General features: G+C 31.9%; 1 protein-coding gene across 1 annotated transcript; it reads right to left on the minus strand.

Moving 5' to 3' along the window:
• Positions 1-17,599: 17,599 nt before the first annotated feature.
• LOC136275082 (uncharacterized) lies at positions 17,600-21,548 on the minus strand. Its single transcript, XM_066083384.1, has 7 exons — positions 21,116-21,548; positions 20,603-20,811; positions 20,285-20,491; positions 19,171-19,734; positions 18,900-19,068; positions 18,385-18,510; positions 17,600-18,201 (listed from the first exon to the last, which is right to left on the minus strand). The coding sequence occupies exons 4-7, from the start codon at positions 19,600-19,602 to the stop codon at positions 17,600-17,602; spliced, it is 1,329 nt and encodes a 442-aa protein (XP_065939456.1). The 5' UTR covers positions 19,603-19,734; positions 20,285-20,491; positions 20,603-20,811; positions 21,116-21,548.
• Between the last annotated feature and the right edge of the window lie 255 nt (positions 21,549-21,803).

Raw genomic sequence — 21,803 nt, forward strand, 5'->3', positions numbered from 1 at the left:
GACGGATTAAAATGATACATGTAAATCTATATCTGGGTTCTGAAATTGAATCATATAGTATGTACATATATTGTTGTTTCTTTGTTCAAAGCATTTCAGATAGTATGTAGGTCATGATCCCAACTTCAATTTTCCTGAAATTATCAAATATCATAAAAACCATTGAGATTCCAACCTTAATCAAAAGATATTCCTCATTTGGTAATGGTGTATCAGATCATTATGGTAATGTAAATCATGACCCTAAGGGGTCATCCTGACCCCCTTCGAATCAGAAATTGTCAATTATCTTTAAATTATTGATTTGTGATGATCCAATCTCTATTTTATCTTTATCATTAAGTCTCCAGATGAAATTTGGAGACTTATTGTTTTTGTACTGTTATTATTACATGTATTATTATTTTCTTCTTTTTCTTCTTTCCCGCTCTGAACTTGTTTCTCAGAGATGGCTGAACAGAACTGTACAAAACTCTAGGATACAATAGGCCTGCATATCTAGTTGTGCAACCTAGTTTGATTTTTTCTCGTTTGGGGTGAGACAACCAATGTTCGTGGGGGGGGGGGGGGGCAAAGGGTGTTGGGTCTAACATTGAACCATATGGGAAGACTCGTAGACTCTATTTTAAATGGTAACGGACAAAGATAATAACATAGGGTTTTCATAATCTTATATTGACTGTTACTGGCAATAAATTAAGTTTATTAGATCTTAACCCTTGGGTCATCCCCCCCCCCCTCCAGGATTTGGAAAATACCATATATCTCAGAAACTGTTATAATCATGACTCCTAAAGCATATATATTCTTGTTCCTTATATCAAGGGGCATCAAATGTTATGTAGGTTATGGGCCCTGTGGGTGGTCCTACCTCCCCCCCCCCCACCTCGAACTGCAAGTCCCTTAATATATTCAAAACAGTTGAGATCCCCACCCTTAAACCATATATATTCTTTTTCCTTGTGTCAAGGGGCATCAAACGGTATGTAGGTCATGGACCCCGGGGGTGGTCATGACCCCCCTCGAACAGGAAGTACACGAATATCTCGAAAACGTGTGAGATCCTTACCCCTTAACCATATATATTCTTGATACTTAAAGGGCATCAAACGGTATGTAGATAATGGGCCTCAGGGTTAAATTTAATTTTTCAAAACCGTAATGCACATCTATAGACCAGTCCCTATCATATTCCAAGATATGATTTGTCTATCCATTAAATCATAAGAGGAGTTCAAGGATCTATGGGGTTTTTTTTGGGAGTGATAAACGTCAATTTTCTGCTACTATTCGACTCCCTGGATGAAATTTAATTTTTTAAAACCTTATTGCACATCTACAGTACCGATCAGACCCAACCTAACAGAACGTAAACCCCAACTTAACCCTGGTTTTACCTCGGGTTTATTAGAGTGGACCCTGAGTAAAACCAGAGTAAACCGAAAGTAAATCCAGAGTGGACACAGAGAGTAAACCCATTCAGAAGTATACCCCTGAAAGCAGACGCTCACTGTGTATTCGGAAGATACAAAGGACAGGAATTATAGGCAGTAGGATGGTAAGATAAAATACTAGTCTGCTTCACACTTCAGTGCATACAGTTGGCCTCAAAAGCAAATTCAAAGAAAACCAAAAGTAATCCCCGAGTAAACCCCGAATGGACCCACATTTTCAAAAGGTAAACCCAAAAAGTAAACCCGGGGTTTAGTTGAAGTTTACTCTGGTGTTAGGTTGGGTCTGATCGGTACTGTATAGGACAGCCCCAATTATATCCCAAGAAATGACGTAGCTACTCCAAAAGTTGTAAGAGGAGTTCTGGGAACCATACTTTATTTGGCAAAAAATCCGTCATTTTTTGTTGTCCACTGATCCCCTTAAGGTCAAGATCTAGTAAATGAAAGGTGCCTACAGGTTCATAAAATTTAACATATAAATTCTTTCAATGATGCTTCATAACAATAGTTTTGTTTGATAGGGTGTACCGGGGCTAAAAATTTTGGTAAACACAATGAAAAATCATGTATTAAACTGTCATTTTCAATGAAATGTGAAGGAAATAAGGAACAAATTTTGGAGTTTTATCCATTTTTGACTTGTGAAATACATCTAGAATGCCTACAGTCTCTCCCAAAACGGAATTAAACAAGCTTTTGACCTCCTCTTTCAAATGATGTCAAATTTAATATAGGTATCGGGATTACTTTTTCCATGATTTAACATAGAATGTCAAGAAATTGTTTAATTTCCTACATATTCCTTTAAAGCGGTAAAGTACGGGAAAAATATTCTTTAAATCAATTATGACGTCATAATGGTTTTAGCACCAAAAAGACACTATAAAATCATTTACTAGATCTTGACCTTAATAAAACAAAAATTCTGGAACCTGATCACACTTCAATATGACACCCCCAATCATATTCTAGAAGATCATTTGGCTACTGCAAAAAATGACGTTTTTGAAACCAGTTATATTTGTAAAAAAAGAAAACCACATCATTTTTCAGCCATTAAATGACCCCCAGGACAAAATTGAAATGTCCGAAACCTTATTGCGCATCTGTAGGATACTCTGAAACATATTCCAAGAGATGATTTGTCTACTGTTGAAAATGTAGGAGGAGTTCGAGGAAGAAGGTTTTTTGTGAAAAAAGGTCCATTTTTTTACCAAATATATGACCCCCAGGACTACAAGAGCATTTTTGAAACCATTTTACAAAAACAACATGACACTCCAAATCAAATTCCAAAAGTTCAGTTTGCTGGTTTATAAGATGTAAGAGCAGTTTGAGAAAGTTAAACGTGTCAGACGGACGGACGGAACAGGGTAACAACAATATACCCGAACTTTCTTTACAAAGTGCGGGTATGATTAAAAAAAAGTATCATATCTTGAAAGACCATTGCAAAACAAAAAAGCCGGACAGAATAATTCTATTTATAAACGACAAATTCTTCATGCTTAATTTCATTCATTGAAAAATGAGCGATATATACTCGTATTTTATTATCTAATTCCGAGTCAATAGCTGTGACCAAGGATACAACCAGGAAGAACTAACAATAAACCGAAAGTTAATTCCATTTTGGACACGGAAAGATGTTTGTCGCACCTTGGTGAAGAGAAAGGTAAACAACTATCTTTTTTCAGAAATTTTTATTTGATATAATCGCAAAAAGTTTGCAACGTTTAACATTCCACGTGCAACTCTCTTTGACCGTCTGAAAATCATTTAAGGCAGAGTAATTGAGAATTATCAAATTGGTTAAACTTTATCCTCCTTGAAAACTAAAACAAAAAGTCAAACAATTTATAAATGTGGTCGGTTGCAACAACTTGCAGTTGACATCTTTTTTTAATATCGGCTGACCTTATCACGTTGACAATTAACCCTGCTGAAAAATTGGGCCTGACGTTATAAAATTAAAAGGTTTGAACTGTCTTTGAACTGAAAGTCGTTAAACGGAATTCATAATATCATTTCAAAAACAAAGCTTAAACTATTCGATATTTATGCTACATGTAACATGACCGATTTGCATCATTTGATTATTTTCACCAGCACTTATCCCGCTAATACTTTAAGTCGACGGTCACCAACTTATGGTTGAGTCAGGCAAGCATTTGTGGTCTGTTTTAAAATTGCAACTTTTCTTGAACCAAAAATATGTTTTAAGGTGAACGAAGGTAGATTTTTATTTAATGGATATATTTGTAGAATTATTGTTCAAAATGTCTCTAGGGGTAGTGGGTCGCTTAAGGGCTATAAAACTTTAAATCTGGAGGGGCATAATCCAATGAAGAAAAAGTATACTAAAAAAATGTAATTTATTTCAAAATCGCGAGAGCGGATTACACTCTAAAGCACCAGTGTATTTCTCTTACGTATATATAGAAGCGATATACATTATCGGGTACTTAGATTTTCGTGTACTTGGTTTTAAACTCTAAATCTTTTACACGGATACCAGAAAGTCAAAAATTTACAATATTATGTTTATCACTGGTTTGGTGTAAATAAAAAATTAAAATATGCCACTAAATAGTGTACATCGCAACCATGCATAATTATATTCTTGTTTTAAACATCTGTTTTCAAATAAGAAAACCTAAAAACCAGCACAGTTCTAAGATTATTTTAAAAAAAGTAAAACATCCAGAATTAAATTACTTTTTGATCAAACTGCAAACGTTTTCGCATTTTCTTGGCTCACCAATTTGTAATTGCACACAACATTAGTGTCAACACAATACGAGCATTTAAAGGTTTTTTGATAATTCGACACGTAATCATTAAAATGGTTTCATAATGTTGACTTCAAGCTGTTAGGTGCGATTCATATTCAATTTCATTTAAGTTTGTAAAATGATAGCTTTGTGAAGGTAAGGTATAAAATAAGGCAATGCAGTAATTTTTCCCAATCACTGAAGCAATACACCTATTGACAAAAATATGCCCTTTATAAAGATTTGGCCTAGCTTGACGTCAACAAAAGAGGATCGGCAATGCATCAAGAATGTAAAGTAGTCGATAAAGAACCCAGCTTTCTAGCCGACATTGAAAATTGAAATATACCTTTAATGACATTTCGTATGAATTGTTGATAACCTTGATAAATTTTCATACTGTCTTAATGGGTAGTTTTAGAACGTTCAAAAAGACTTCAATTTCTTATCGGCTACAGCATAAGATCGCCATGTTTTCTGATAGTTGAAGTTTGTCAAACACTTTCCGGCAACGAATTTTAATTAGCTGGCAGACGATGTTAGCAAACGATTTCTCATTTTTAGGGGACTTGGAATAAATTTCAGAGATCAAGAGTTGAGAGATCGAACAATCCTGGTTTGTTTTCAATTATTTAGGTTCAATTATTATTGTGGCCGGAAGTTTACATTAAGGTCAAGATCTAGTAAATGAAAGGTGCCTACAAGTTTATGAAATTCAAGATATAAATTCTTTTAATGATGCTTTCTAACAATATCTTTGTTTCATAGGGTGTACTTGGGCTTGAATTTTTGGTAAACACAATGAAAAATCGTGTTTTAAACAAACATTTTGCTATGAAATATGAAGGAATAAAGTAACAAATCATGGAGTTTTGTCCATTTTTGACAACTGTAATATATCTTAAATGCCCACAGTCCCTCCAAACACGGCATTAAACAAGCTCTTGACCTCCTCTTTAAAATTATGTCAAATTGAATATATGTACCGGGATTGCTTTTCCTGTGATTAAATATAGAAGGTCAAAATATTGTTGTTTTTTTCTACATATTTCCTTTAAAGCCGTAAAATACGGAAAAAGATTCATCAAATCCATTATGACGTCATAATGGTTCTAGCACCAAAAAGACAGTCTGGAATCATTTACTAGCATATTTCGTTTATTTATATTTGTTTTATGAAATAAAGGGAAGATTTTAAACATCGCAATTTTATAAGTAATATATATTGGACGATATGCCGATGAAATAATGTTCTAGATTGGCATACTCAATTGAAAATATTAAAGGTATATGTGGCGTATTTTTTCATGCTAAGAAATATTTGATTTAATTATTTATGTTAAGATATATCTTCACAATAGATTACGCAGTTTATATCAAGCGGGTTAAAAAGGTATAGAAATTGATAAATAATCTTCATAATTATTTTCGAGTCCACGATAAATAGAGCATTTGAATAAACCCCGCCATAAATCGGCCACGTGATACCACGCTCAGTCTATCAATGGCGACGACGAGAAAATAGGTATACCCGTAATACCGTTAATTTGACAGATTTGGCCAAAAAAGGAAAAAAAAAAAGACTGACAGGGATGGGAACAAAGGATGGAACAGGAATTAAACGAAGTTTTACCATCATGATAAAGTTGTAGGGGTTTGCTAGTCAGGCTCATATGTGCTCCATGTGTTCAATGTCTTTACTTTATAAGTTATGAAACACAAGTGGATTTTCGTTTAGAGAAATTTTTGAATAAAGGATAAATAAACACTCTCAGTACATGCATCCCTCAGGAGAGGGGGTATTCTATCAATTTTTTCGCGTCGTTGACGCTAAAATAGTGTTTCATCTTAGCAGTTCATTAAGATGATAAGATAAGAAAGAAAATAATTTACAGGCCTAGAGTTTGTGAAACGTCTAATTATAAGAAGCATGATGTATATTTTTATTTAAACTCATGTCAAAAATTTTACTCCAAATACGCCAATTGTACCTTTAATTTTTACTTGTACATATGTACCAGTTAATAGAAATCTCATTCGTTGCTTTTAATTTGATAATTATTGAAAAAATGAATTAGAATGGCTTTTATATTTGAATGTTACAAAACTTATTTATATTCTACATATTTAAAAACCAAAGAGGACAGCACCTAAACAATACATTACCTACTGAAATTTTAAACTTTCATTAATCATTATTGTATGAAGTATCCTGCTTTTTCAAAGCTTTGTCCTGTGTCCAATTGGTAAAACGTCAAATAAAACTGGAAATGTTTATTATTTAATGAACAGACAAACGGATAAAAAGAATACATTTCATGTCTTCTATCAGAAAAAATATGTAGCTGCCGTGGTTTTTTTTTTAAAATCTCGATTAAATTTAAGTGAGAATTAATACTTACCACATATACATGTAAAGTTATTTAACTTACTTGTCCCTTGTGTAAAATCTCTATTTTATGCGTGATTGTTTTTTAAATAAAGATGACGTTTACTCTGAACAAAAAACAATTCCACTGATGATAATGAAAAGTCATCTAGTATTGTATGTTATAGACCTTTGATTGTACTGTTTTTTTGTCTTTTTTTTCCGAAGCAGTAGGTCAATGACATACTTTTTGAGGTAAAGGAAAATCCCATAAATTTTTACACTACGACTGAGATTTTCTTAATTGTGAAAATATTACAAAAAAATAAACACTTTAAAAAATGAAATACAGTTTATGAATAGTAGTGGCACTTAATTGATACAAAGCATTAAAATTTCAGTGACAATTTAAAATAATATTCCAGTCCGAATTTCCTCTATCAGTTTTCAATTTCCTACCCATTTTTGATCAAATTTTACAAAAAATTGAGTGATGATAATAAAACACCATATAAAGTATCAAACTTCTTATATTGACCTTATTCTGTTGGCATAAAATTTATATGAGATCAATGATCAAAATTCTAAAACATGGTGTTTTTATACATGTAGTTTTTAAGCATTTTTCAATATTTTTGCATATGGTGCCTTACGATTATTTTAATTAATAAGTGAGGTAAAACCAATAGAAAAAATGCAATAGTAAATAGACTAATATATAAAATCTTAACTGTTAATATCAAAGTACTGCCAAAAATGTTTTAGCGGAAACAATATCTGCAAATTCTAGTCCGAATTTCTTCTGTTTGGCTTAAAGTCTGTTTTTGTTTTAGTCCAATTCCAAACTATAGTACAAATATCGAATGTTATGTCAGAATTCATTTCATAAATACTTTTTGTGTTTAGAACAAATTTTACTCATGATATTGAACTTTATAGCAATCTGAATTTGAGAACTCAAACCCTGAGTAAACAATACCCTGTCAATATATACAACTTTTCAAAACAAAGATCTTACAAAAATGTTAAAAATTTATAAATAATTCACGAATTTTACACATTATTTCAGTTTGTAATTTTTTTTATTTATATTTCAGTCATTGATCTTTGACCTTTAATTTTAATCTTTACGACCGGTTGAAAATTATTACTTGATATAATATATTCCAAAAAAAAAGTGCAAATATAAGCTGTGAAGTAGGGTGGTACATTAAAATCAAAATTTTAATGGTAATATCATTCCACTATTAGTTTTCTCAAACCAAATATTACGGGGCGTTCTCTCCCGTAAGGAACCAATGCTAGGCCAACCTTGAGTTTTTTCTCTTGTTGTTGGACCCAAGCCAACACGCGTTTTAGTTTTCAGATTTTTATTTAGACTTTGCATAGAATATATCTTTACTTAAGTTGGGATGTATCAGCATGTCGATAGTTTAAAATGTATAATCAAATAATAGCTAACAATGGAATAACACAATAAAGGATTAACATAAAAAGTACAGATAAAAGGAAATTTATAACATGTATTAAACAGCTTTTGAGCAACTTTTGACATTTAAGCAGCATGTACCTAGAAGAAAAAAATAAGATGAAAGTTGAAGTGTCAAAAAACATTAACAGAAGTCAGCTAAAAGATTAACTATCCATCTCCGACTGTGCCTCAGGTGCAATTAAAGCTTTAAAAACGTTTCTTTAACACTTGTTGAAATAGAGAAAAAGTTTTTGTAGCAATTACGGCAAAGTCCAAAAATAGTAACTTACACATTAATTAAAAATAGTCCGAATGATTGATTTTCACACCGTGACTTATTATATAAATATAATTATAGTTAAGATCGTCAATTCTGACGGTATTAACTAAAAATCTGTAGCGAAAGGGGTAATAAATTTCCACTCCGCAATCCTTTCCTTTCCAAAATTAAGTCAAGATTGGTCAGCTATTTTCTTGGAAGGAGCTTAATACATAGATAATATTACATGGCAAAATCTTAATCACACCCCTATCATACCGAGACTCAAAATAACAGTCCAAAGAGAGCTGATATATGTCGGTTTTTAATTAGAGTGTGATTTAGAATTTGCCATGTATTGTTTGTTTTTATTATATTTTTTTATCGATAACTGGTTTATATTTTCACGTGAAAACCTCAATCCAGCTTAATTTCATCTCCAAACCGGCATATTTTCGACTTTCAATTGCATTTGTGATGCCTTCTAGTAAATGCCAATGCCATGATGTCATAGTCCAAATTGCAGACGAATCAGTGAAAAATAGCTAGCAGCTCTACAGGTTGAAAAGTATAAATAATACAAAACATCTAATTTATTCGGTATTACTTGAGTTTACGGTGCAATAAATAAATTGACACATTTGCATATTTAAACTCTAGATTAAAATGATATTTTCATTAGTTATTATTTATGTTACACTAATGGGACGTTTTAAATGAAATGTTATACTATAAAGTATATTAGATCATATTTATTTCTTACCTTTGATATATATGTATCAAGATAACGCAACTCATATTTAAAGTTTACAAAGAAGTTTATATGTATCAATCGTAGCCTTTAGAAAATTCTAATTTCTTTCAATTACTTCTTCTACATTGTAAAGATACCTAAAATAGGTTCAAGACCTCCTCCTGTGCAAACTATGAAAGACCTCTTGATTTCTTTCTGGTTCATTTTCTTCTGTTGCGATTCTCGGGGTGACGTTTTGTTACAGGTATTTGATTTATCCAAACAATTAAACCTTTATGTATTTGGTCATTAGAGGTTATTACGCCTTAAAGACCCTTTGTCTAAAAACTCCCAGGACTTATAATACCCTCTGAATAGGAAATTCTTGTTATCGCTACTCCTCTGAAACCATGGAGATTTGGAACTTTTACCATAGTTTTGAATTCACTTTGAAGGTAAGAGGGTACTGCAAATAAATAGAATAAATAAGATATATAGCACCGCTTTGTTCATTTCCGAAATAGCAAGGCCAAAACACGCTTACATTTAAGGCATACATTTAATTAATATTATCACGCACATGTAAAGAAAAACATTTATAAAATCATTATGTTTGAAACTGTTTAAATATCTTACTTACAAGGCAAACATTAAGGCGATAACAAAAAGGCAATTCGTCTCTTGACTGCGCGATTTAGTTTTGATGAACATGACTTTCCAGAGAGGGTAACTAAGAACGCGAGTTTCCTAATCAACGTCATGGCGAATTCTAAGTATAGGACTATTCATCAAGCATTACTTGCAGATAAATTGGATTGGACATGTTTGGTTAATACACATAAAGATATTATATATAATTAGCAATTTGATGCGATTTTGATTCTGATGGAAAGCACTTTCCAGAATGGGATTCCTAAAGTTGACTAAATAACGTCATGGCAGAAAGTATACGGCGAGTTTACCATCGGACTTTTACTTTGGATCTGACAATTTTGGTTTAAAATATCGGAAAAAATATGCATACGCTAGCATTTTTTCATTTCATATATTTTTACAGCACGACAGATTGGTAAAGTAGTAAACCTTATACATTTATTTGTAATGAACAGTCAGTATGAATACTCAGTAAACGATGAATGGATTAAACGGGAAAGTTTAATTGGGGTAGGGAGGCTAATCTGAAATTCTGTTTTAGGACAGTGGTAAAAATTACGTGAAATTTGATTTGAAGGGCATCATTAAATGCTAGGACGCACATTATACCCACTCACGCGTTTGTGTGTTTTCAGGTGTAAAATCGGGGTTTTCCCACGAAAAGTACTTATGCGATCGCAATAAATTCTCAGGATGATGCTCCTTTCACATACATCCCCATAATATCAAAAATTGACAGGTAACCTTTAATGAATTTTCAAATCTCTTTTGTTTTGGATTGTTTTAGAAACTCTTTTTCATGGATGCAGTAGAACGTCTTATCAAATTTTAAAATATAGCCCTTCAAACCCCGAAGAGTGCAGAGTTAGAAAAGTAATTCAATTTTGATTTTTTTTTACTTTTTATCATAAAAAAAACTTTTGACAACTTAGGATGGATGCGTCTTCCTTCAATGTCAATCATAATGAAACATAAAGGTCAAAAGTCAAGGTCAGATAAAGGAGTATCAAATAGACAGGGAGATTTTTTAATTAATTCTTTTGAAACAGAAATGTTTTACAGCGAATTACAAAATATCGGTAGAGTTTTCAATATTTTGCTAGATTGTTCAATAAGGTATACCATTTGACCAGCCAGGTACATGTATCACATTCTTTAAACAGTTACAGCTCTTAAACCATACAATGCAGAGACATCGAGCTACTTGGAAAAATAGATGACCTTAACTAATCAAAATGACATAGAGGTCAAAGATTAAGGTCATTAAAAATCACATCTTTTGACATTAATGTTTTGATGAGGTAACATAGAAAAACCTTTTTCATCCATTTTTTTGAAACAAAAATGTTTTAAAATTGAAAAATAGTGAGAGGATAAGACCATTAATTGTTTGAAAACTTCTGTCCTCTAGTTTCTTTTAATTATGTTTCTTTTCTTTTTTTTCTCGGGAGATTTTTTTTATCATCAGAGATACATAACATTGTTTTTCTTTACCTTGTTTGCCATCAAAAGGTAAGGCACCAAAAGACCCTTTGCCTTAAAACCCCACAGTTATTGTCCTTTGTAATAGAAATACTTGTTATCATTATTCCTTTAAAACAATCAGCGAATTTAATTTGACTTGGAACTGTCTTTACTTTAGTCAAGGATCTCTAATCTTTTCAAACCGAAAACGTCTGGGGTCCAATTTTAACTGTTATTGCCCCTGAGAGTTAACAGTTTCTTGAAAAACATCTTTTCAACTTTTTTACTGTACGTCGTTGAGACATTGGACCACTTTGAATTGGCCAATGAAAATAACATAAAGGTCAAAAGTCAAGGTAATTCGAAAATCTGCGTAATAATGAGTTGATTTTTTTCAAGATATTATAGAAAAACTGTTTTCATGGATGTAGTAGAGGTTCTTTAGACATATCAAATTATACCCCTCAGCCCTAATTGTAAAATAGTTACAGAATTATTACCACATTTGTCCAAAATACGTGTTACCCTGCTCCTTTTTAACCGTTAGATAAAGACTTGAAATCTTTACCAATGTCTTTAGTTTTCTCTTAGAATTCTGCAAGCAAAACACTTTAAACTCTTGAATAAAACAGTGTAGAGACATTGGACATTTTTAAAAAGGCAAAATGTGAAATGTCAAGGTTAATTTTAAAAGAAAATCATACCTTATCTGTTGACATAATTTTTTCATGAAGTGGAGCATGGAAATATCTTTATTATTTCTTTCAAAGCAAAAAAAAAAAAAAGCTAAAAGCTAAAACATAAAAAAAATAGTAGTTTAAGGAGGAAACCTCTAACAGCTAGTCTATTATATTAATTTGTCTTTTAATTTTTTTATTTTCTATTTCTCATTAAAACTTTTAAAAGAGATATTGAAACACTGTTTCTCTTTACCTAATTTGCTATCAAGAGTTATTGCACACAATAACCTTTTGCCTGAGAACTCTGAGTCTGAGAACAGTTTTCCTTTGAGAAGGAAATTCTTGTTATCGTTTTTCTGAAACTATAAGCGACTTGCAAGATCGCTTAGAGCCTTTTTCAATTTAATCATACGCAAAAGATTTGATTCCCTTTATGACATTTATTGCCCCTGAAAGTATTTCAGATTTCTTGGGAAAAAAAAACCACTTACATATTTTACCATACGTCGTAGAGACTACCATAGATCACATTTCCCGAAATGATAAATTGTCCAAACGAGTTCTTTGGAATTGCATTTTGGCGGTATTAGAAACCACCAAAACACAAAAAATACGAACAAATATTTTATTAGAAAAATGAATACAAAAGAAAGGAAAAATGAATGAAAAAAAATAAATCAGATTCTTAAAGAGAGAACCGAGTCTAATTTCAAAAACATAACACTAACATTATTTTCAAACTTTAAAAAGTTAAGTTGATCCAAATGTATTTAGACTTTGAATAATTTCCTTAAACTCGATAATCAATTTCAGATCAATCTAAATAAAATTCACTAAGGTTCAGTAAAGGTAACCCCATACTCGTAAAGTTCTCTGATGAAAGTTGAAAAACCGAACTGATTTCAATTATTGTTAGAAAAAATGTACATGTCATCACACTTTTTGAGATGCCAGATAAACATAGACTATAGCATCTTTTAGCATCAGAAAACCGTATTTTTTTTGGTCAAAAGTAAAATATTTGTGGGCAGAAATTTGTTTATCTTTTTTAATCTTATTGTCACCTTCATCAGCTAAAACTAAAACTACAAAAAAATATTTTAAAATTAATCGTTGGGATAAGACAAACTATGGCATTTAGACATACAACTTAAAGGAAAGTCAGAAAAAGAGTTATTTCCCCTTAGCATTGATAAAAAGTATAAACAATTGGAAATTTAGGATAAAATTAAGCTGCAAAAATATCTTAACAGTAATTTTAATTACATCCATATGATTATATTCACACGAAATAGATAAAACTATCTTGCATAAATTTTAAAGAACTCAAAGTTTTACAAAAAAATATGACTTCACAGAACACTGAATCTTCTTTAAAATCAAATGTTCAAAACAAAAAGCAAAATTTCCATCATTTTTGTAACTTTTCCGTTGTCCTGGCTCCTCGGTTTATTTCCGGCGACTTTACATCAAAACACCCGAACATTACATAGATCTCAGGTACAAGGACAGGTGACACAACCATTTTTTCGGTACCGGCCGCCAAATGCCAACAACACGTGTCCACAAAATGGATGAGAAATGACTGGCATATGGCCCTTAATAGACGTACCGACGTTGTCACTTTAATTCCGCGTATAAGCTGTTATAAACCGTCATCCCCTTTAACATAATAACTTTTTAAATAAAACTGAATAAACTTTAAACAACTAATCGTTAGTGTTTATTACTAAAATAACAATTGTCATTTGAATTGAATTGAAAATTAAGCTTTTAACATAATAAATAAATAATGAAACACAATTTCAAAAAATTACCTTGAAATATGTGACAAATTAAACTTAAAGGTGGGGAGTAGTTTCCCTATCTTGAAGACCACCACGTGTTTCTAAAAAGACATATGTCTTCTCTACTAGACTGCACGGATTAGAGTGAAGTATTTATTATACAAATAAGCAGTGTACACCTCACTCAAGCACCATGTTTTGAAAGAAAAATGAACAGCGGGAATTCAAAACATATAAACAACTATATCAAGAACGTTATAGAGACATCTGACCATATGGGATGGGAACGTCTATCTTTGCCGATAAAACGTCGTATAGGGTATAGGTCAGTGGTCGATAAAATACTTTTAAACATGATAAGTGTAGTTTAGAAGATTAGTCTTTCAAATGTTTGTTGAATGCCAAGGTGGAATGGACTGTTTTAATATAACAATAACATAAAAATGGGTTTTTTTCTTTTCAAACTATGTACCAATCAGAGTAGTGGGCAAATTTAAAACGGTGAAAGTATCTTAATAATGAAGTACTTTTAACCACATTCATAAAGTTTAGAAATCGACAGTAAAATAGACATGTTATCAACCTATAAATTTATCAAACTAATATTATTATCCGGTATATGGATGCGAATTTTTAGGGTTTTCATGACACTAATCTCCTTGAGACAATAAATTTAAAATTTTGCAAAGTTTAACATATTTTGAACTTGAGAGCCTCAACATCAAACTTTCTAATTGTATGGTATATGGTGAGCTTGGAAGATACCCCTTAACAATTAATGTTAAAGTTAGAATGATTTCCTTCAGGAGTAAATTACTTAATTTCCTCAAATCAAAATTGTTGGCAAAACTTTTTAATGTATTGAAAAATTTTAATAACTCATGGTGCGAAGCTATTAAGAAAATCTCAAACCCATGTGGATTGACATATATATAGTATGAAAACGCAATAAAATAAGCCTGTTTAAATCTAAAGTATACAATATTCTATTAGAACAATTTAAGCAATCATGGCATAGCGAGGTACAACATTCTCAAAAAGGTTTCAATTATAGTATTTTTTTTAAATCACTGGATTTTGGCAAGTATTTACTGATTTTTTCAACAAAATTATGAAAGAAATATTGTAATTTTAGAACGATTAATGCTAAATCACCTACTGGGGTAGGTAGATAATTTGATATTGCTAGAGAAAATAGGATTTTTTCTAAATTATGTGCCTGAAATGTTCTGATGTCACTTATTGTCCTCTTGGCTGTCTATATATATATATATATTAAAGCCTGATATATATATATATATATATATATATATATATATATATATATATATATATATATATATATATATATATATATCAGGCTTGGGGTAATGCTAAATGTAATGGTAATGAATTGCAATGCATTACATGTTTTAAAAGTAATGCTAGTAATGTGTAATGCCACAAAATTAGCATTACAAGTAATGGTAATGTAATTAATTACTTTCCAAAATCTAATGTAAAACTGGCATTACATGGCATTACTTTGCATTACTATGCTTATTTATCCATATTCACTTTTAGAAAATGTGATGAAAAAATGAAGAAATAATTCTTGAGATAAAAATGTTTTAATGGTATTATCAAAAAAGATTTTTTTAAAATTCATATTTGAATTGTTAATATTAATAAATATAACAGCACAATTTCATAACATTTTTAAGAGTGTTGTTATTAAGAGTTTTTAATCATTTAAACAATTTACTCCAATTAGTTTGCACTTCAATAAGAAATGTGTCAACAACACATTATGCCCCAAGGATAATCTAAGTATCAAAACAATCTATTGTTATAAGAAGTGCTAAACACCCCCAATCCCTTTCCCTTCACTATGTCCCAATAGAATAGGAGACACATGCACCTTTAAAAGCAAAATGAATGCAATGTCCATCCATGATGAAAATAAATATCACTTCCAATATTATAACCCATTTGAAAATAATTGTACTTACTTATTATCTCTCTCTCTCTCTCTCTCTCTCTCTCTCTCTCTCTCTCTCTCTCTCTCTCTTCTGTCTCTCTTGTATCTTAAGACCAGTTCTCTGTAAAAATCACACATATTCAAAATAGGGTGGCCACAGCATGTCTCAGAATTTCTTCAAACTTGTCACATGGTATCATATAAGGTTGAAACTAACATGTATAACCATTTTTTTTTCTCAGCCTCTCCCGTTACCATGGTAACAGGGATGCAAAATTTTTGACCAAAATGGCCGATTTTTTGCATAGCTATTTTTTAAAAACTAGGCTTTTTACATGATTTGTTTTACACCCCTGCATCATACTGAACCCTGATTACTAATATTTTTTGAAACTACTATAACAACACTTTAGGTTGACATATTTTATATTTTGCATGAATATTTTGAAACATTGTAATACTAAGTACTAAAGTTGCTAAAATAGGGTTTGGAAATTTTGAAAAAAAATGAAAAAAATGAATCAAGTTGGATCAAAATAAAAGAAATATGCTGGATCATCAAGAAATATCACTTACATCATCTAAAACTAGAGGCTACATAAAATGAAAATCATTAGAAATATTCATGGGCAAATAATTACAAATGTTGTTTGCAACCAAATGAAAAATCGTCAAATTGGCAATATGCCAAATTTAAGATTTCATACATGGATCAAGTAGCATCATACAGAATCTTTTTATAACAATAATGAAACCAATTTAAGCTTTACAGCTGAACAAATATGACAGTGTTTGAAACATATAATGAAAAAATATGATCATAATTAAAAGGTTTCATGGAATAATTCTGGAACAACAACCCACCCACCCCCCCCTCCCCCATTCATGTATATGCCAAATACATGTAACAATTTTCATACATGTATCACATTGTGTGTCATACAGAATCTTTCAATAAATACATGTAATTCAACAAGGTAAAGCTTCACATTTGAACACCTAAGGCAATGATCAAAACAATAATCATTTATAAACGTGTCATTAAAAAAACAATTCTGGAGCACTCCCCCCCCCACACCTGAATTCACCATTATGCAAAATAACAGTTTTCATACATGGATCATGTAGTGCAGCATACAGAATCTTTGACACTCTAATTCAACAAGATTAAGCTTCACATCAAAACAGCTATGACAGTGTTTAAAACACACACTAAAAAAATATAATCATGAATAAAGGTACAATAAAATTTTTCTTGAACATCTCCCTCTCCCAAACCTAGATTCACCATTTTGCCAAATAACAGCTTTCATTCATGGATCATATATACAGTGCAGCATACAGAATCTTTCTATATTTTCAACAAGATTAAGCTTCATACCAGTTATATGACTAACTACGACAGTGTTTGAAACACAAATCTAATATAATAATAATTATATAAAGGCATGGTAAAGTATATCTGGAACACACCCAAACCTCAGTAGAATTTAGAACATACATGTATCGATCATGACTACCGACAAGAGTTTGTACTCTGAAATACAAATAACAATGGTATTACAAAGTATATACTGCTAGGTACAATAGAATAAACCCTTTCTGCTCTGTAAAATCAATTTTGTTATAATACTCACAATTACAGTTGCATTGATGTTTAAAAGGAAAATATTTTTATATTAACAAACTAAAGCAAAATGTTAATTTTTAGGCGCATCTTTGACTTAAAGTCAAGACTTCATATTTATGACATCACAAAGATCATTGTTCAAGCTCATGATTGCGCTTCTACAAAAGTGGTCTGATTTATAATTCTGCATACTATGACAATTCCTCAAATGTAAACATAGCTAATAAATGACAACATTAAAAGTAAGTGATTATATCTTCTGTGAAAGCATCTTGGAAAATTTGATCATACAGTAGCAACCAAGATTATATTCTTGGTGAACTTTTAAATATAGCTGTTTAGTGTTTGAATAAGAAACATGAATATTATGAAAGGTCATTCAAGATTTCATTTTTAAACAGAAATAATCTGTCCTCTTCTGTCGCTGCCAATGCATCGTCTCTGTCCATTTTTTTCTCCTTAAGTGCAATTCTGGAAAAGAAACTGGAAATCTGCTGGCTTGTTAGGAATTCAGACTTTCTGAATCGATTCTGTCCATTTCTCTGTTCTGTTCTCATTTCCTCTGCCACCTTTAATGGATCTTCTTTTCTTCCTGTTACTTTACCAGCATTGAATTTATCCAATAAAAACTGTTTCTGGTCTTCTGTAAATCTCGTTTTTGGTTTATGGACTTTAAGTGCCCATCCCATTTCTTTCAAAGGTGGGGTATAGTCATCAACCTCTACTTCTGTTGAAATTAATTGACTATTAGCTGATGAGAAAGCTCCAGAGCTCAGTTTTGAACAATACTTCAGCTTGCACCTATCTGGCATGGAACGCAATGCAGCATGATCATTTTTGCAACCAACAATAAGATGGGCATCAAGATTTGACGAAGTCCTGAAGGAGCTCATACATCTTTCTTTTGGGCAAACAAACACTTTCTTTTGTTTAAGTACAACGTCTGGTACATCTTCGTCTGTTTCATCTTAAATGAAAGATAGTTTAAGGTTACTGAACATCCTTTACAATGAAACTATCTATGGGTTAAATATAAATATTTTATTTTTAAGTAAAATGGGTACTTTTATTTTCACAATTATAAATATATATATATAGATTGATATATATATATATAAATTATTTATGATATACAGTAATTATAATATACCATTATCAGAATCTGTGTCTGATTCCACCACATCTGCTGGGGCCACAAGATCGGCATCAAACAAAACTCTAAGAGGGGTTGTGTTAATTTTACCTTGGATGAGAAAATCCCAAGGATACTGTTTTCCTGTTATGGAAATAAGGAAATGTAAACTATATATACATAAAAATGTTAATTAACAGTGGCATTTTCTTGTAAAAAAAATTAAATATATACATGTACATGTAGTATCAATCACTATTATTTGTTTGAGAATCTAAGAATTTTTTTACCCTTTTCTTAGAGAAGCAATTTTTTCTTTAAATTGAAAAATTACAATGTATCAAAGTAATTATCAAACTGAAAAACTTTTACATTAAATATTTTTCTTACTTAACTTATACATGTTTAAATACCTCGATTTTGATTTTCCAATGTAAATACTGAATATATCTTATTATTAGTACTAACTAGTATTTATAGTAGTAAGCTATCGTTAGTACATGTATTAACTTTCAAGGTTTGGCTATATATACCTGTCCCAATCTCGAAAGCTTTCCAAACAGTGAGGCCATGGGCATGAAACTCAAAATTGTGAAATTTTGTGATGGATGGAATACTTCGGATGGGCTTGTCTCCGTCAAGTACCACAGTAGGGCTAACAACCTTCACTAAGTACTGTCCATGTTGCTGTGAATCTATAGCCTACGAAATTGCAATAGTGTATTCAGACATACCAAATGTCTGGATTTAAAAAATAATCCTAGACCTTCAAGTTTACTTTTGCTAAGGTGATCAAAAACTTACTCTTTTCATATCTGTAGCACAAGTAACATCATGTCCCTCATTGATGTAGCGCTTCATGGAACATTTCAAATGCGATGCCTTTCTGTCACACACTCCTTTACCGGCCTGAGCTTCACAGAAGTTGAACGAGTGAAGACGACTCCCGAGCTCTTGATAAAGTATTGAAAAAGTGAGGGAGCTCTTGTAGCATCCTGCGTTGTCTGTCCAAAAGTTTACTTTTGAAATTCCATGGACACTTGCAACAGTATCAACTAGGATAGCTGCAGTGACTGAAGAATCTTGGGAAAAAGGACCTTCAAGAATATGAACACATGTAAATATTTCTGTGTCATGTTTTCCCTTCAAGTAAACCACACTGATGTGCCAGTTGATGCCTCTTTTGGCAAACCAATCTGTCTGGCCTTCTCTGTACTTCCTGGGAAGAAATTTCATGGCCCAATCTCAAACTATGAATGCTTCACCATCATCCAAGCACTGTGTTATAGTCCGCTGTGCACGTTCCTGATTTTTGGATCTCATGACATGGCATCTCCACTCGCATATGTTTGAGACAGCATTTTCCACCTGTAAAAGTGAACATATATATATATATATATATATATGTATATATATATATATATATTCTTTTTACCCAATCTTGGTCTCAAGCAAGAAGCTGAAGACAGTAAGCAATTAGGCTAATACATGTACTGGTTATAAATATATACCCGGTAGTAAAGGATCCTTGACACCCCTCAACTTCTACTTTTTATGACAGTACATCACAACATGGTGATTTCCACCCATAATGAAACCTCTTATATCGCCAATTCTTATTGTCAATCTCTATTGCGCAACAGTTGTATCTTTGCTCTACTGACCTACAGGTCCCCAGTTCAAATACTGCAGGGAATTTGTTTTCATGAATAGTGATAATGTTTTAAAAGTTTTTTGTCATTTTCAAGTTGAGCACATGCTATAAATCCATATTTGTAAATAAATATAATAATTAATAATAAGTTCTGGTTTGCATAAGGAACTTTTCTCAGGGTGTGGATGACTCTTAAATAAATTTCACAAAAATTTGACAAAAAGCTTGAATTATATGAAAAAAAATCAGTTCAAGAATGATTACCTTGAAAAGAAATGCATCTTGGTTGTCCCAGTTTCTTGCAGTTGTCTTTTCCAAAATTAACTGTAAGGTATCATCCAAATTCTTACAGTCAATGCATACCTGGTCATGTTCATGGTCTGTGCATGGATTGTGGAAGAAATCTGAGGAATCACTTAATGCATAGGAACAACAGTGATACGCCACTGGGGATTGCAAAGTGATGTGCATCTGAAATATAAATTAATATTGTAAACGATAAATGAAATTTCCTTCTAAACATTTGGGTGTGAAAGGATGTATCGTTTGAATTGAATGTTTCAGACATTTAATGCATTTTACCTTGTACTCAGATTTCAAGTATTGTTTGGCTGCTAGAAGTTTGGAAGTGATCTGCTGTTTTTCTTGAATGGTAAGATCAAGATCCCTAATGACATCTTCTAGGTCGCTGAATGCCTGCCCTCCCTCCACAACATAATAATCCAGGCCTTCTAAGGAATGGCGAACAGATGCACGACAGTCTTGGAGAATCTTGAACAGAGTACCCTCTCCTTAAAAGGAAATACAGAATATTAATATAAACCCAGAAGAATTTTTTTTTATAACATAATTACATTTTCTATTCCAGATTTAATATTCTATTGTAATATACATGTGTATTATGTGTTTCAATGAATTTCATTTAAATTCAAATATCCAGTATTTAGTATATTATTTTTCTGCAGTAGCATCACAGTGAAAGCATGAAAAATCATGCAAAGTCATATGACATGTATGTACCGGTAACATTAAAATTCAGGAAATCAACATATACACACAACGCATTGTATTTAAATACAACTCAAAAGTAGATACCTAAGCATTCCATATTTTGTTCCTTGCATAACTGCTGATATTGTCTCACTACACTAGCTGGTGCCAGGCTCCTTATAACATTCGGAGTCTTTATGATTTCTCCTGTAGACAGAAAAAGTGTTTTCTCTCCAAATGGCAAATCCTTGATAATATTGGTTGAAGTAATGAAGTCAATGAAATGCTCCAACTGACTGTCTTCATACTTGAGGCGGTATTGCTTACGAGGAATAATTGGTGCTCCAATTCCATCTCTCTTCATGTGCTTTTTAGCTGTGTAAAAGCGATACCTTGTAAGATTTGGAATATATTTCAAAACTTCTTCAAAGGAGAAATCAATAGTAACTACAGATAACAGCTGTCGTCGAAAACACCAAGATTCTGCTTTCATGTATGAATCTGCAACCGCTTGCAAAAACTGTTCCGGAAATTCCTTGTCTTCCTCAAAGTTTTCCACTTCACTTAACAAATGTTGTTTAATGCTATCAGAGTCTTCATCCCTAAATATAGTATCAAGTACCAAGGAAACACATTGGTCAGCTTTTGCATAGTATCTTCTCTGAGTTCTTTCACTAGAGTCCTGCATTCTATTCAGCATGCATTTCACCGGACTTACTCCACACACAGTCAGAAAGTCATTTAGTTTTTCAAATCTTTCTTCTTGTTGAACTGTTGCGTCCTCGGTTTCCTG

This window comes from Magallana gigas, chromosome 4 (genome assembly GCF_963853765.1).
Source record: "Magallana gigas chromosome 4, xbMagGiga1.1, whole genome shotgun sequence".
NCBI lineage: Eukaryota > Metazoa > Mollusca > Bivalvia > Ostreida > Ostreidae > Magallana > Magallana gigas.